At 46.3% G+C, this 15405-nt stretch overlaps 1 protein-coding gene and 1 pseudogene across 1 annotated transcript in view; one reads left to right on the forward strand and one right to left on the reverse strand.

The window, feature by feature from the left end:
• Positions 1-4: 4 nt before the first annotated feature.
• On the forward strand, positions 5-7454 carry LOC128106227 (40S ribosomal protein S19-like; annotated as a pseudogene).
• A 116-nt stretch (positions 7455-7570) lies between these two features.
• The window catches only part of Dap3 (death associated protein 3), a 30629-nt gene continuing 22794 nt past the window's right edge, over positions 7571-15405 (reverse strand). The window contains 6 exon segments of the mRNA XM_052731575.1: positions 7571-7842; positions 9223-9340; positions 10957-11046; positions 11643-11702; positions 13107-13346; positions 14573-14703. Coding sequence (XP_052587535.1) covers positions 7757-7842; positions 9223-9340; positions 10957-11046; positions 11643-11702; positions 13107-13346; positions 14573-14703 — 725 coding nt within the window. The 3' untranslated portion in view covers positions 7571-7756.

The raw sequence follows: 15405 nt of genomic DNA on the forward strand, positions 1-15405 counted from the left end.
TGTTCTTGGAAGTGGAGGGAGACCAGATCAATTCTTAGCTCCATATCTAGTTGAAGGCTCACTTGGGCTACTTGAGAGACCATGTCTAAGGTACAAAACAAACTCAACAAATTATTATTCCCAAATGTCTTGCTTATGTTTTTTTTTTGGGGGGGGGTGGCTGTCTGGTATTTATAGCAGTAATTGTTCTGAACATAAATCCATTGTTAGTAAAACCTATAGAAAATACTTGCCAGGTGGTGTTGGTGCACGCCTTTGATCCCAGCACTCTGGAGGCAGAGCCAGGTGGATCTCTGTGGATTCGAGGCCAGCCTGGTCTACAGAGCAAGATCCAGGACAGCCATCAAAACTACAGAGAAACCCTGTCTCGAGGAAAAAAAACCAAAACCTTCTATTGAACATCATTTTGTCTTTATGACTATGACATCTGTTTTATGCTTTGGTGTGATCAGTTTTTAATATTTGTGTGCGGGTGTGTTCAACCCACAGCATTTGTAAGTCAGAAACAAGTGGAGGGAGTTGGTTCTGTAGGGCCGGGTGGGTCCTCAGGTTCAAACTCTGGTCTTCAGGCTTAGCAGCAAGCACTTCTTACATTGGGGTTTGTCGTGAGAATTCCTTTTCTGGGAACATCTACTACTCCTGTACGTGTTAGAAATGTTGAATAACCATCTTTTCTTTCAAACTCAGTAAAACAAACTTTGTGCTTGAGTGGTTGTGCCTGTGACCCTGAGATTATTTCCAACACAAAGGATTCTGCCAGAAATATATGGCTATGCCAAGCTTCAAGTTCATCAGTTACAGATGAGCAGGAGGCATCAGACCCCTCTGTCCCCTAGCTGGTGGTGGGTGCCTGCTTGTCCTCTTGAAACTGAAACTCACCTAGTGTATGACTCAGCTCCATGACCTAAGGAAACATGCAGTCTTATCTAAGTCTTTGCCTCCTCATCAGTGAGATGGAGGAGGCCGGGTCCCAGGACATGGGAGAAGAGGACAGGGATTTCTTCCAATGAAGGGTTTTAACTTTTTGGTGGTTGTGGTGTGTGTGTGTGTGTGTGTGTGTGTGTGTGTGTGTGTGTGTGTGAAACAGGTCTGACTGTCCTGGAACTCTTTGTAGACAAGGTTGGCCTCCAACTCACAGATGTCCCACTTTCAAGGGAGGACTTTGTTTAGCTGGAGAGGTGGCTCAGCTGTTAAGGACGACTGTTGCTCTTACAGGACCCAGCTTTGGTCCAAGCACTCATGGATCCATAATTCCAATGTCAGGGGATTCAATGCCCTCTTCTGATATCCAGGGTTACTTCATGCATGTAGTGTACATAATACTCATATACATAAACTAATACATTTAATGATAAAACAATTTTAGAGCTGGAGCGATGGGTCAGTGGTTAAGAGACCGTAACTCCTCCAGGGGACTGGAATTTAGTTTTCATCATTTGTATCAGGCAGCTCAGCATTCTTGCAGCTCTTTCTAGCCCTAGGGCAACCGACACCATAGGGAACACACAACATATACATCACATACACTTAACATAGTCATATAGGTCTCTGAGGGCACACACTTAACATATACACGTCATGCACATGGATATTTTTTAAAATGGGGAAAAAAAAAGCTCCCACTTTTGTGCCAAATCACTATACCAGCCATTTAAAATTTTTCTCTACACTCTATCCCTTCCTGCAGAATTGTGTATTAAAATCCATTTTTACTAGTCTCTTAAATTTTAGTTCCAACTATCTTAAGCCCAACCTGGGGAACCAATGAGTTTATTGAGTCTACTTACAGAACATGAGTGAGGAGTTGTTTATGGGTGACCCCAAAGCCTCATCCCACCTGGGGTCAGCCTGTCCTGTGTGCCCACCACCCCACCTTCGTAGAGATTATATACTCTAACTAATCTCTCAGACCCAGAGGACAAAAGCAATTATGATAGAATTATGCACAAATAGCTGGGAGGAGCTATCGGAACCTCAGATGAGGCTCTAAGAACATCAGTTGGGGCTTACCAGGACTACCAGTAGGCTTGTAGGATGATTTGGAAGGCACAGGTGATTTTTTTTTTAAAGATTTATTTATTTATTATGTATACAGCATGTTTGCCTGCAGGCCAGAAGAGGGCACCAGATCTCATTACAGATGGTTGTGAGCCACCATGTGGTTGCTGGGAATTGAACTCAGGACCTCTGGAAGTGCAGTGGGTGCTCTTAACCTCTGAGCCATCTCTCCAGTCCGGCACAGGTGATTTCATGGGTGATTTCATGGGAACAAAAAACGTTTGCTGGTCTTGAGCCTGGGAAGGACCCACATTTCCTGAACCTTCTTCCCTTTCATGCCCATTAGCCAAGAGCACTGACTGGTAAATTGAGCTCTCACTAACGGGATCAGAGTGTGAGGGCAGCCGAAGCTCTGGGTGAACATAAACAGCCATGGTCCGGTGTGGAGATCCTGAGTGTGTGTAGCAGATGGATTGCAGCTTCCTTGTCCAGAATGACTGTGGCCTGAGACTGGTCCCTAGCACTTAGCTTTCCCTCCTCCTCCCCACTGCTGTCCAGGCTCATCGCCCACCACGCCTTAGCTTTTCCACATGTGTGTCTGTTTCTTCATACCCCAGTCAGATCAAGCCCTAAGTAGTGCAGGTCAAGGCCTGAGACCCAGGCAGCACTTAGGTCAGGGTAAAAGAATACAACCATTTTGATCAGTGCTTGCTAGCCTGGTTTGAGTCTTGGCACACCCTTTTTGCAAAATGAATGACTTTGCTGTGCTACTCTGTTTTTGCTTGTCCGTTCCTTTATGCAACACTGAGGTTATTTTTTGTTTCTAACACTGGGAAGCAACATTTTCTGCAACAGGAGTGGTACAGATCACTGAGGAAACACTATTACTGAGCTACATGCAGCACAGCCCTGATCTTTTTTTGGGGGGCGGGGGTGGCAGGGTTTCTCTGTGTAGCTTTGGAGCCTTTCCTGGATCTCACTCTGTAGACCAGGCTGGCCTCGAACTCACAGAGATCCACCTGGCTCTGCCTCCCAAGTGCTGGGATTAAAGGCATGCACCACCACTGCCTGGCCAGCCCTGATCTTTTAATACAGCAATAATTTGTTGCATGGACTTTTGTCTGTTTCATTGGCCTATTCCAAATTCAGTCTTTAAATGCTGTATTTTTAAAAGTGTCTCAGGCCAAAGAGACGGCTGGGCAGTGAAGAGCATGAAGTGAGTGCACCCGTGGTAGATCAGTTCCCAGCACCTCTGCCTGGCAGTTCACAATGCCTGTTAACTCCAGCTTCAGGAGACCCAATGCCCCTGGCCATCACAGGTACCTGTACTCACACCCACACATGTAAACACAGAAGGAAAAATGAAGCTTGAAAATGTGTTTTAGGTCCTGGTAAGTTGCTGTGGAATAATCCTTTTGTATACTGTAAAGATTTGTCACTCAAATTGGTTTACTAAAAATCTGATGGGCCAGTAGCCAGGCAGGAAGTATAGGTGGGACAACCAAACTAAGAATGCTAGGAGGAAGGGTGGAGTTAGGAGTTGCCACAGACACACAGAGATAAGCAAGATGGACATGCCGTACTGAGAAAAGGTACCAAGCCACGTGGCAAAGCATAGATAAGAAATAGGGGTCAATTTAAATGTAAGTTAGCTAGTAACAAGCCCGAGCTATTGGCCGAGCATTTATAATATAAACCTCTGTGTGTTCATTTGGGAGCTGCCGGTGGGACAGAAACGTCCACCTAAAGTATGTATTCACGGAAACACCAAACAAGCAATGGGGAGGGGACGTGGCTGTCAACAGGAAAGGAGCAGCTAATAAATGGAGAAATAATAGGTTTGGAGTAAAGATGGCTAATGTGGTAAAAGTGCTTGCACTAGGGATAGCAGGAGGCTTCTGAAACTGCAATCCCAGCCCCGGTGATATATTTCCTCCAAAAAGGCCACACCTAATCCTTTCCTAACAGTTCCACCAGCTGGAACTGTTCAGTTATTCAAACGCTTGAGACTATTGGGAGACATGACATTCAACCCATCACACCAGCTGACTGCTGTGTAGTAGCTTTTCATAGAGTCCTAGAAACTGGACTGTGCAGGCCGGCTCACTGGGTCAATGCTTGCTGCCTGTTTGATTTCCAGGACCTGTATGGTAAGAGGATAAGGGAACAGCTCCTGAAAGTTGTCCTCTGATCTCCAAATTGGCACGGTGGCATCCGAGTGCCCATGGGCACAATAAATAACTGTAAAAAAGTTTTTCAAATATTGAATTATGAACATCAGAATTGTGGGTGGGCCTTATTAAAGCCTTATAAAATATGGTATTTGAGAAGAATCTGCATTAAAACCAGGCATCTTAGCACTTGAGAGGTAGAGGAAGGAGGATTAGGGTTTAAGGTTAGTCTGGGATACATAAGACCCTATCTCAAAAAACGAAAACCAGCCTTCCCCTGTTGGGTGTGTATGGAAGACGAAGTGGAATGCCTAGAGTTACTGTAAAAAATGTCGATCAGCTTCAGAGCTCTGGTAACCTTCCTCAAAAAGTCTGGGAAGCTCAAAGTCCCCAGATGGGTGGACAGTCGTGCTGGCTAAGCAGAGCTGGCTCCCTATGGGGAGAAGTGGCCCTATTCCACAGTGTGGCACCTGCACCTATAGGGCAGAGCTGGGTGGTTCCATGTCTAAGACCTATGGAGGATGGCAGAGAAACAGCCCAATAGTGTGGCCTGCAAGACCCTCCAAGCCCTGGAGCTGCTGAAAAAGTGGGAAAGGACCAAGATGGGTGCCGCAAACTAACAGCACAGGTCAGAAAGATCTAGACAGATACGCTGGACAAATGGCAGCTGCCACCAGGCAGCATCAGAACAAAGGGAGCAAGGATCATAAATCACCACCTTCATTAAGAAACAAAGAACCAAAAATAGAGCTAAGGAGATGACTGTTCTTGTTTGCCAGCTTGACAAATGTACCAACTAAAACCCAAGCAGCTGGCACATGTGTGAGGGATTATCTTGACTGGATCATTTGAGGTGAGAAAGACTCAACCTAAATCTGGGCAGGGTGGGCCATGCCTTTTGCTGGCAGCCCATGTAAAAGGACTTGGAAGAAAGCTTTTGATTTTTGCCTGCTTGTGTAGCTGAAGGTTTTTCTGTGTCCCACTCAGTCCATACCCAAGTAAACACACGGAGGCTTAAATTAATTAAAACTGCTCCGCCATTAGCTCAGGCCTACCCCTGACTAGCTCTTACACTTAAACTCAGCCCATTTTCATTAATCTATATGTCACCAAGTTTTCCATGGCTTTACCTGTGTGCCATTACATGCTGCTCCCTGGATGGTGGGCTGGCGTCTCCTGACTCAGCCTTCCTCTTCCCAGAATTCTCCTTGTTTGCTTATCCTGCCTATACTTCCTGCCTGGTTACTGGCCAATCAGTGTTTTATTAAACCAGTGTACAAAAGCATTATTCTACAGCATGCTTGACACAACTCTGACAAATTCTCCTGCTGAATACCTCACTGGTATTAGAACCTACAAAGCTGAGGACCAGCCTTGTAGGCAAAACAGCTACCAGATTCTTGGCCTTTCATCGGTAGACAGCTTATTGTTGGACTAGCCAAACCACTGTCTGTAAATGACTCTAGTGAACCCCCTCAAATAAAATAATAAAATAATAATTTATTTTATTTGAGACAGGGTTTTTCTGTGTAGCCCTGGCTGTCCTGGAGCTCACTCCGTAGACTAGATTGGCCTTGAACTCAGATCAGCCTGCCTCTGCCTCCTGAATGTTAGAATTAAAGGCACAGAGCACTACTCCTGACTATATAAAGATATTTATAATATTTAATAAATCCCTCATATATATAAATCCCTGAAAGAATGAATTAGTCAGATCCCTGAGTAATACAGGAGATCTGCCTGCCTCTGCCTCGAGTGCTGAGACTAAAGGCGTGCGCCACCACCACCCTGTTAGAAAGGCCACTCTTCAGTATTGACTGTGCAGTGCCAATGAGAGAGAGCTTTACAAAGTGATGAGCTTCCCCAAAGTAATGCTATCACTTCCCAGCTCTCTGCTGGTAGAGATGAAGCCTGCAGTAAAGCACTGCTTAGGAGCAGTGCTGCCCTGTGGATTTAGGGTCAGCTGCCGTTAATGCACATGGCACTGGATGGTCACAGGTGTGGCGTTCTCCTCTAGTGTTGTCCGGGGTTCTGTGTCACAAAGCCTGTACCAAGGCCCTATAATGGGAGGCTGTGCTACTTCCTTTGCTTCAAATTATTTTGACAGGGCTCTTAATTAAAAAAAAAAAAACAATTATATGCCTAGGTGTGGCGACACATGATAATCCCACTCAGTCAATGCTAGCCTGGACTGCATAATGAGATCTTACCTCAAAAACAAACAAACAAACAAAGCTGAATGATTCATGCCAGAGGCCTGTCAGTCAGTGCTCAATATGAAGCAGAAGCATCAGGAGATACATAAAAAGATTTATAATGTGAGGCCGTAGCTCAATGGAAGAGTGCTAGCCCAGCATGTGCAGGTCCTTAGTGGCACTGTAGGGACACGCGCGTGCACGAGCACACACACAAGGAACCAGTTGTGAGAGCTGGTGTCTATGTGGTGTTAGTGGATCAGTCTCATTGAAGTGACCCTGAGAAGCCAGCACTAGGACACAGGTCTGCATCATGGTGGGGTGCAGCTTCTCACAGAAAATCCTTCAAATAAAGCATTATACCATCCAAGGCAGGATGAGAGCTTCCTAGCAGTGAGCAGCTGCCTGCTGTGTGTGAGGTACTCACAAGTACCCCGAGAGTTTAGCCTTACTGCCAACATTAGATAAAGTGAGACAAGAAAAGCAAACAGCTAGTCAGTGGGAAATCTGGAAACCACATACTGAGTTCTCGCTGGGCACGGTACACACGTAACCCTAGCACTCAGGTGGAGGCAGGAGGATCCTGACTTCAAGATAATCCCTGCCTACACAGGAAGTTCTGCTCAGTCTGGCCTACATGAGATGACAAAGTGAGTGATGGCATTTGCAGATGACATGCACCCCGACACTGTCCCCAAATGCACACACACGTGGCAGGAGAGGACTGGCTTCCAACAGTTGTCCCCTGGCCTCCATTCCCGCGTGTGGCATGTGCACACCCAATCATAAAAATTTAAACTCTGTGATATGAGTCACTTATCTCTTTAGTTCTTTGAAGGTGTGTACACAGACATAATTGTATCTTCTTTAGTGCCAACTTATTATATACCATGCAGGCTGTAGCAAGTGCTCAATGCTCTCAGGAAGAGGTGGGACGGGGCTAGCTACACCACCCTGCCAGAACTCAGCTGGGGCTTCAGTTCCATTCTGCAGAATCAAGAAGAAAGGCGCAAACAGGGAGTCAGAAGTTACTAGAACAGGAATTAGGCTGGGAATCTTGGTCTCCTGAATGATTTATGTTCAGAAGACAAAACAACTAGTAATTTCTATAGAATTGAGTTTCTTCAGATGCCAACAAACAGAATTCTAGAGAAATTCAATTTGGCCAGTGTGAACACTTTCCTTATTACAAATCTAACACAACACTTAGAAACAGATCTATCTTTAATGTGAAAACCACAAAAAACTGGTATTAGTTGTAGGGACAACGGACATCCTATCGCCATATGTCCCATCACTGCAGGCCAGGCTGTCCCACGTGTGCACAGGGGCTTCCTCACGTGAGGTAGCAGGAAGGGAGGCATCTTCCAGGAATGCTGTCTCTGTTGGTGCTTACAAGGAGGCGCAGAGCCGCTCCAGCTGCCCGGGGTTGCAATTACTCAGGAACTTCAGTTCCTTCTTCCCTTCCTCCGTTGGAGCTGAAAGAGAGCAAAGACACCCAAATGCAGCTTCTCCCTGCTCTGAACTGTAGTCAGAGGCTTCCTGTTCAGATCATGACCTGTCTACCAACCCTGAGATCCTTCTCCTCCACCTCCCGCTCAGCACACTGCTCCTATTTTCCCCACTCTAGCCTCACATTCTAATTACTATTAGCTTCAACTTTGCTATTGGCGAGGCTAGAGATCAAATCTCTAGGACATGTCAGGCAAGGTCTCATGTCACCCAGCGTGCACTGGCACCACAGCAGTCATTACTGGCTCTCCATTACTCAGGGATACAGCACTTTCCTTTGTCTCCATGAGGTAAAGCAGACGCACAAAAAACTAGGCTGCTTCTAATGCAAGCTGTCAAATCTGCCATTAAGAGTTAAGAGCTCCTGAAGCCGGGAACCTGGGGCAGTTTGATGCACGCGGGAGGGAAAGGCAGGTGGATCTCTCTGAGTTCAAGGCCAGTTTGGACTATAGAGCGAGTTCCAGGACAGCCAGGACTGTTTGTTACATAGAGAGCTTCTGAACCTAGGTGTGGTATACATACGCCCTTGAGGCTTCACCTCAGGAGGTTCAGAGACTAGACCCTGAGGGTGAGGTAAGCGTAGGTACATAGTGAGACATTGTCTCAAAAAACAAGAGAAACAGGAAACAAAGTTATCAATTTGTGAACATGAGGGCAGAGACCGCAAAGACCCGGTCTGGTGGCAGTCACACAGTATGATTTCTTCAGTACAGGTGTCTTGGATGGGAGCACATGAGTAAGTGCGCGGGGGATCAGTGGGAACGCAGCAGCTCCGCCATGTGGAAGCTCCCCAGCAGCTGGACGGGAAACTGCTACCTTCTTTAGCACCAACGCTTTCTTCTCAACAAGGTGAGAATTTCAGCAGAAATATATACTATGAAATTAAAATGTAGCCACCTTCAAATCACATTTTTGTATTCTCTTAATATATAGAAAAAAATCCAAGGGAAAAAATGAAACACAAAACACAGGTTGCTGCTGAGGAAGAGAGCAAGGGTCTGTGTTATGCTTGAGTAGGTCATGTACAGAGGGCTTGGGTCCACAGCTGGTGGTTCTATTTTGGGAAGCTCTGAGAACTTGTGGGATTAGGGGCCCAGCAGAAGGGAGCAGGTTCCTGCAGGAGTATCCTTGGGGGCTGTACATTCTCCAGGCCTCCCCTTGTTTCTCTGTCTGCAATGACATGAACACTCTGCTCTTGCACGCACAAGATCATGGAGCCACGTGGCCATGGCTGATCCTTCTGAAGATGTGAGCCCAAAGCTACGAAGTGGTCCAGTGCCCTGTGCACTGACTCAGCACAGCCTGCCGTGAACAGCTGGGCAGGGCAGGGTGATCCCATGACTGACCTTTCTCATGCTGAAGCCAATGATTCTCTAAATAATACTGAAAAGAACTTTCAAATTCCTTTGGATTATAGTTGGAAATAAGGATGGGAATAAAAGGATCTAAGGCATCAAATCCTTCCTGGAGAAGAAAAGGATAAAGACACACAGAGTTAGTGACTGTCCTGTGAGGACAGGGCCTTTTCTTCTGTCCTACTCTGAGACCTGCCCTCTGCCTCAGTCTACCCCCACTCTTGGCTTCTTACCTTATAGAGAATGGTATCCATGGTGACTAGTGACTACTTATATTGCCACAACGTATTTAAAAAGAAGAGGTGGGAGGCTCTCTGTAAGTTTGAGGACAGCCCTCTGTAAGTCTGAGGCCAGCCTGCTCTACATAGGGAGTTCCAGGACAGAGGGACCTGTTCTCAGAATTTAAATCCATACCATGGCTGGCCTAGCATGCACAGGACTTGTGCTTAGTTCCCCCATCACAAAAAAAAAACAAACAAACAAAAAAACCAAAACAACAACAAAAAAGGTAATAATAAAACTTCCCCTAAAAAACCCACAGTGTAACAAAGAAGCAATTATATTAGAGAGAGACAAATGTTTCTAATTCAGGTTACTATTAATGCAAGTGAGGAGGATAAAACAATATGAAAGTTGGCATTTCTGGAAGTGAGGTGAAAGGTATATAAGAATGTGGACTTTTCTGTGAAATTATGACAAAATTAAATGATTTAAAGAGAGACATGGGAGGAGCTACAGAGATGGCTCAGTGGTTAAGAGCACTGGCTGTTCTTCCAGATGACCTGGGTTCAATTCCCAGCAACCACATGAAAGCTCACAACTGTCTGTAACTCCAGTTCCAGGGGATCTGACCCCTTCACACAGACATAAATGCAGAAAAACAACAATACACATTAAAAAAAGAAAAAAAAAAAAAAAGACATGGGAGCGCATATCTTTAATCCCGGCACTCGGGAGGCAGATGCAGATGGATCACTGTGAATTCGAGGCCAGCCGGGTCTACACTGCGAGTTCCAGGACAACCAGGGCTGTTACACAGAAAAACCCCGTCTCAAAAAAAAAAACCAAAAACAAACAAACAAACAAACAAAAACTAAACAACAACAACCACAAGAAGACATGGGGGTGCTGGACAGATGGCTCATCAGTTAAGAGCACTTGTTACTGGAGAGTCCCTGTGCTTGAATTCTAGCACCCACATGTGGGCTCACAAGCACCCATAATTCCATATCCTAGGGATCCAACAGGCACATTCACGAATTCAGACATACAGACATAAAATCAAATCAAATAGACCTTTTTTAAAAAAAAAAATAAATCTTAAAATAAAGGCACCTGCCAGTAAGCCTCACGTCCAGTGTCAGCGTCCCAGAACCCACACTGTAGAAGAGAACCAATTCCTGCAGGTTGCCTCTGGCCTCCACACATGTGCCATGGTGTGTGACCCCCCCCCCCCCAATAAATATTACTAAGAAAGAGACAGCCTGTAGAGCAGCGGTTCTCAACCTTCCCAATGCTGTGACCCTTTAACATAATTCCTCATGTTGTGGTGACCCCCAACCATACAATTATTTCATTGCTACTTCATAACTGTAATTCTGCTACCTTTATGGGTCGTGATGTAAATATCTGATATGCAGGATATCTGATATTTGACCTCAAAAGGGTTGGGACCCCCAGGTTGAGAACTGTTGCTCTAGACAGAGTGGTTTTCTAGGACATGACCTTTCCCAGAAGATCGTGCGGCAGGTACGCTGTTCTGGACTTAAAGAGGGACCCGGTTTGGCTTAAACTCAACACAATTGCACCTCCATGCTGAAAAAAAGAAAGAGTTGAATTTTAAAAAGATGGGAATGACAGACACACCACAGTCATCTGTAGGTTTTTCACAACAGCGCCATGACAATGTGGTTTAGCACAATTAACTGGCAACAAAAGTCACTGCTTCTTGATTTGGCTCTGACAATAAATTACCACAAGACCTTAAGTTTATCACAATCTACTTTTGTTTTCAATTTCTTCTGCAACGCCTACAATCTTAGCATTTACGCAACTGAATGAAGCCCAAGAATTGAGTGTGGGCAGATGAGTTCTAAGGCAGCCTGAACTATACAATGAGCTCCTATCCAGCGGTCTTGCTGGGCTTGAGGTTCATGTCTTAATTCCCAGGACCCAGGAGGCGGAGCTCTGTGAGTTCCAGGCCAGCCAGGACTACACAGTGAGACTCTGCCTCAAATAAAAATTACAGAACAAGAAAAGGAGAGACAGACAGACACTAATGAGAAGGCTTAGCCAGTAAAGGAACTTTCTGCAGCACCTCACTGTACAACTACAAATAGGAAGTAAGAGAGAAGAACAGTAAAGACGGAAACACACTTTCCTCTGCAAGTATGGAGCATCTGGGCACTTACCCAATCATTCTTCATCATTTTCCTCAGGCTGTGGACGAGGGATAGTTCCCCTGGGGCAATCTGCATGTTGTCAGCAAGAGAGCCAAGAAATTAGGAGTTTACTTTTCGGGCTGTTTCCCTGAGAAAACTGAACTGACAATTAGATAAAAGGAAAAGTTTTTAATCTGGTACTGTAATCATAGTACCTGAACATACTGCCTCTGGAATAAGAGAGCCGAGGAGAAAGGAGAGGAAGAGGCAGGAAGGAGGAGAGGATACCTTCCTGCCTTGGTATTTCTGATCTCTACATAGACCACAGCCTCTCTTTGAAAATAAGTTAGAACCAAGGAAGAGAGCAGAGCTCCCGGAGCTCCGCTGTCCTGCTCTTTCCAACATGTCCCCTGGTTTGCGATGCGTGATGGAGCACGTGACAGGTGCCGGGTAGTTTTTGTCAACTTTACACAAGCCAGGGGTATCTGGGAAGAGTCAACTCCAACTGGGAAATGCTGCCATCAGACTGGCCCACGGACAAGCCTGTGGGGCATTTTCTTGATTACTGATTGATGGGGAGAGTGGGGAGCAGCCCACCGTGGGTGGTGCCACCCGTGGACAGGTGGTCCTGGGGTGTATAAGAAAACAAACTGAACAAGCCAGGGGAGCAAGCCATATCACTCCTCCGTGGTCTCTGCATCCGTTCCTGTCTCCAGGTTCCGCCCTGCTTCCTTCAGTGGGCCACTCTCATATGGATCTGTCCCTTTCCTCCACACATCGTTTTGGGTCATGGTGTTTTATCACAGCAATGGAAAGCTAACTAAGCCAGGTGGTGGTGGCGCACGCCTTTAATCCCAGCACTCGGGAGGCAGAGGCAGGAGGATCTCTGTGAGTTTGAGGCCAGCCTGGGCTACAGAGGGAGATCCAGGACAGCCCGGACTGTTATATAGAGAAACCTTCTCTCAGAAAACAAACAAACAAACAAAACCAAAAAAAAAAAGAAAGAAAAGAAAAAAAAGCCAACTAAGACATATCACTTTCTTTCTTTTTGTAACGAATTCATCGTACCTCCCTCCCCGCCTTTTTGTAGAGTGCTGGACATGGAGCCTGTGGCCTTCCACGTACTAGGCACTCATGTGCTCCCCACACCACACTGGCGGCTTGTTACTGTTTCCTACCTTTGTGTTGTTTGTAAAGATTTATTTATGTTTATGTGTCATGAGTGTTTTCCCTGGATGCATGTACGTCCACTGCATGAGAGCGTGGTGAGCGTGGTGGATCCCCGGGAACTGGAGTTAGAGATGGCTGTGGGCTGCCATCTGGGCACTGGGGACCAAACCTGTGTCCTCGGCAAGAGCAGTCAGTGCTCCGAACCACTCGGCTACTGTTCCAGCTCTATACTTCAAATTCCAGGGTGAAAAATGTCCTATGTGGCCCACCCAGGAAGCACCAGGCCTTGGACGTGAGAGATTCAGAGAAACCAAATATTCCTACCAGGGTCTTGTCTTCTCTTCTCAGTGTGGTCCTTCCCCAGAGAGCATTGACCCCATCCACTGCTACCAGAAGGCGGAAGAGTCCTCGGGAACTCTGCCTCCTCAGCTCCTTCAGCACGACCCCCACAGCGTCTGTGGCGTTCCTCACTCGAGTAATGCCCTGCTCCACAATGTCTCCCAGAGGGCTGCCCTTCTCCGTGCTCTCTCTCCTATTCCAAACGTACCTCTCTTCAACTTTTATCTAAAAGTAAGCAAACAAAGAAAGAAAACCCAACAGGCTGCTTGTTTAGGCTAAAGCCTTTCCAAGTCAGGACGGCAGCCTGAAAGACTCAGCTGAACCACAAGGAGGTGCAATGTAGGAATCAAAGACTTCTCACCTCTCTCCTGGAGGGGGCGGGGACCTGACTCTGAGTCTGACTTTAGTGCAGGCTGGCCTCCAACTTAAGACAATTACCCTGTCTCAGATTTCTAAGTGCTGGGATTAAAGCTGTGAAGTACCACGAAAAATGTCCCAACAGGCCACTGGCATTGTCCCACTCACCCCAGAGTACCCATTATCAAATCCCAAGCTTCAAGCATACTAGGTAGGTACTCTCCTCTGCGCTACATCAAGTCTTGGCATTCACGTTTTTCTTTCCTTTTCTTTCCTCCCCCAGACAGGCTTTCTCTGTGTCTCCCTGGCTGTCCTGGAAGTAAGCTCTGTAGACCAGGCTGGCCTCAAACTCAGAGATCCACCTGCCTTTGCCTCCTAAGTGCTGGGCCTGAGCTTCCACGGCCCAGCTGGCACTCCCATTTTCAAAAATACCCTTATTTATTTGTGTATGTGCCCCAGTGAGGGTGCACACGGGCCACCATGCAGGAGTAAGTTTTCTCCTCCCATCATGTGGGTCCTGCTTTCTGACTCGGGTCAGGAGGTACAGTGGCAAGAGTTGCTTCAGCTCCCAGCTGGCTCACGGTGTCAGGACATAACGGACTGTTTATACTGCAGTGGGAACGCCTCAGTCTAGAACTCGATGGAAGATGCTGGAGTGCGGGGTTTTGTGCACTCCAGGCTGAGGCAGCTTGGGATACACAGGAGGCTCAGAGCCAGCCCAAACCACACAGCAAATGAAACATCAAACTAAAACTGGAAAAGAGCTTCCCCTCATGTTTCCGGTTTATCTGGAGGAAAACCTTACTGCTGGCCAACGCTTGTGGAGGATTCAAGGATCTCTCAGAAACAGTAAGTCAATTCAGACTTTTACTTTACTAGCCACTAAATGAACAGCTTATAGCTGCCACCTCTTTGATAACAAAAAATGAACTTTAAGTTGTGAGCCCACTGTGAGCAAAACATATTAAAGGGACACAAAATGCTTACTTATTCCTATTACATTGGCCCTTCTCTACAGTGCCCGGCTACTGAAGCAGCAAAGAGGATGGAAAGGGGCAAAGGTCAGCCTGCACTGAATTCCTGGCTGCGGTCACCTGGCTCAGGAAGTGCTTATTTGTGGTTTTGAAGTTCTTCAGCCAGGTAGAAGCCTCCAGGGGCTGATCAAAGCGCTCTTTGTTGTAGGCGGACTGCAGGAGCTCCCGGCAGTTTTTCACCCAGAGATGAGCTACAAAACGCACAAGAAAACAGATTAGGAACTGACTGTAGTGACGTGACGCCGCTTCTTTCATTTTGTATCACGACCGCTTTGACAGCAGAGGTCAGAGGAGGGCCCGGGGTTCCCGGCACTAGAGTTAGAGCTGCTGTGTGGTGCTGGGAACTGAACCCAGGTTCCCTGCAAGAGCAGCCAGTGCTCTTAACCACTGAGTCATCTCTCCAGCCCCGTGAGTGACTCTTTAAATTATGGGAAATATTAAAAAAAAAAAAAAAAAGAACATATTTTCTTGTGTGCAGTGGCACTGGGGACTGATCCTGTATGTTACTGATTTCAGACCAAACATTACATTATAATCAGCACACAAGACATGGAGTGGACTGCCCTTTCTTCTCACTGCCGATTTTTATGTGTTTATTTATTTTTAATTAAAAAAAAAAGTTTTTTTTCCGAGACAGGATTTCTTTGTGTAGCCCTGGCAGGCAGTCCTGGATCTCACTCTGTAGACCAGGCTGGCCTTGAACTCACAGAGATCTGCCTGCCTCTGCCTCCCGAGTGCTGGGATGAAAGGCGTGGGCCACCCCAGCTTACTGCCAATTTTTAAAGGCAAATTGGAAAATGTGGATATACATAACTTTGAAAAAAGAAGATAAATGCAAAGTATGAGGATTCAAATCTATCCTGCAGAACTGGAACTCTAAAGTGTCAAGGAAT

The sequence above is a fragment of the Peromyscus californicus genome, unplaced genomic scaffold (genome assembly GCF_007827085.1).
Source record: "Peromyscus californicus insignis strain IS unplaced genomic scaffold, ASM782708v3 Scaffold_9__1_contigs__length_137607984, whole genome shotgun sequence".
In the NCBI taxonomy this organism is placed as follows: domain Eukaryota; kingdom Metazoa; phylum Chordata; class Mammalia; order Rodentia; family Cricetidae; genus Peromyscus; species Peromyscus californicus.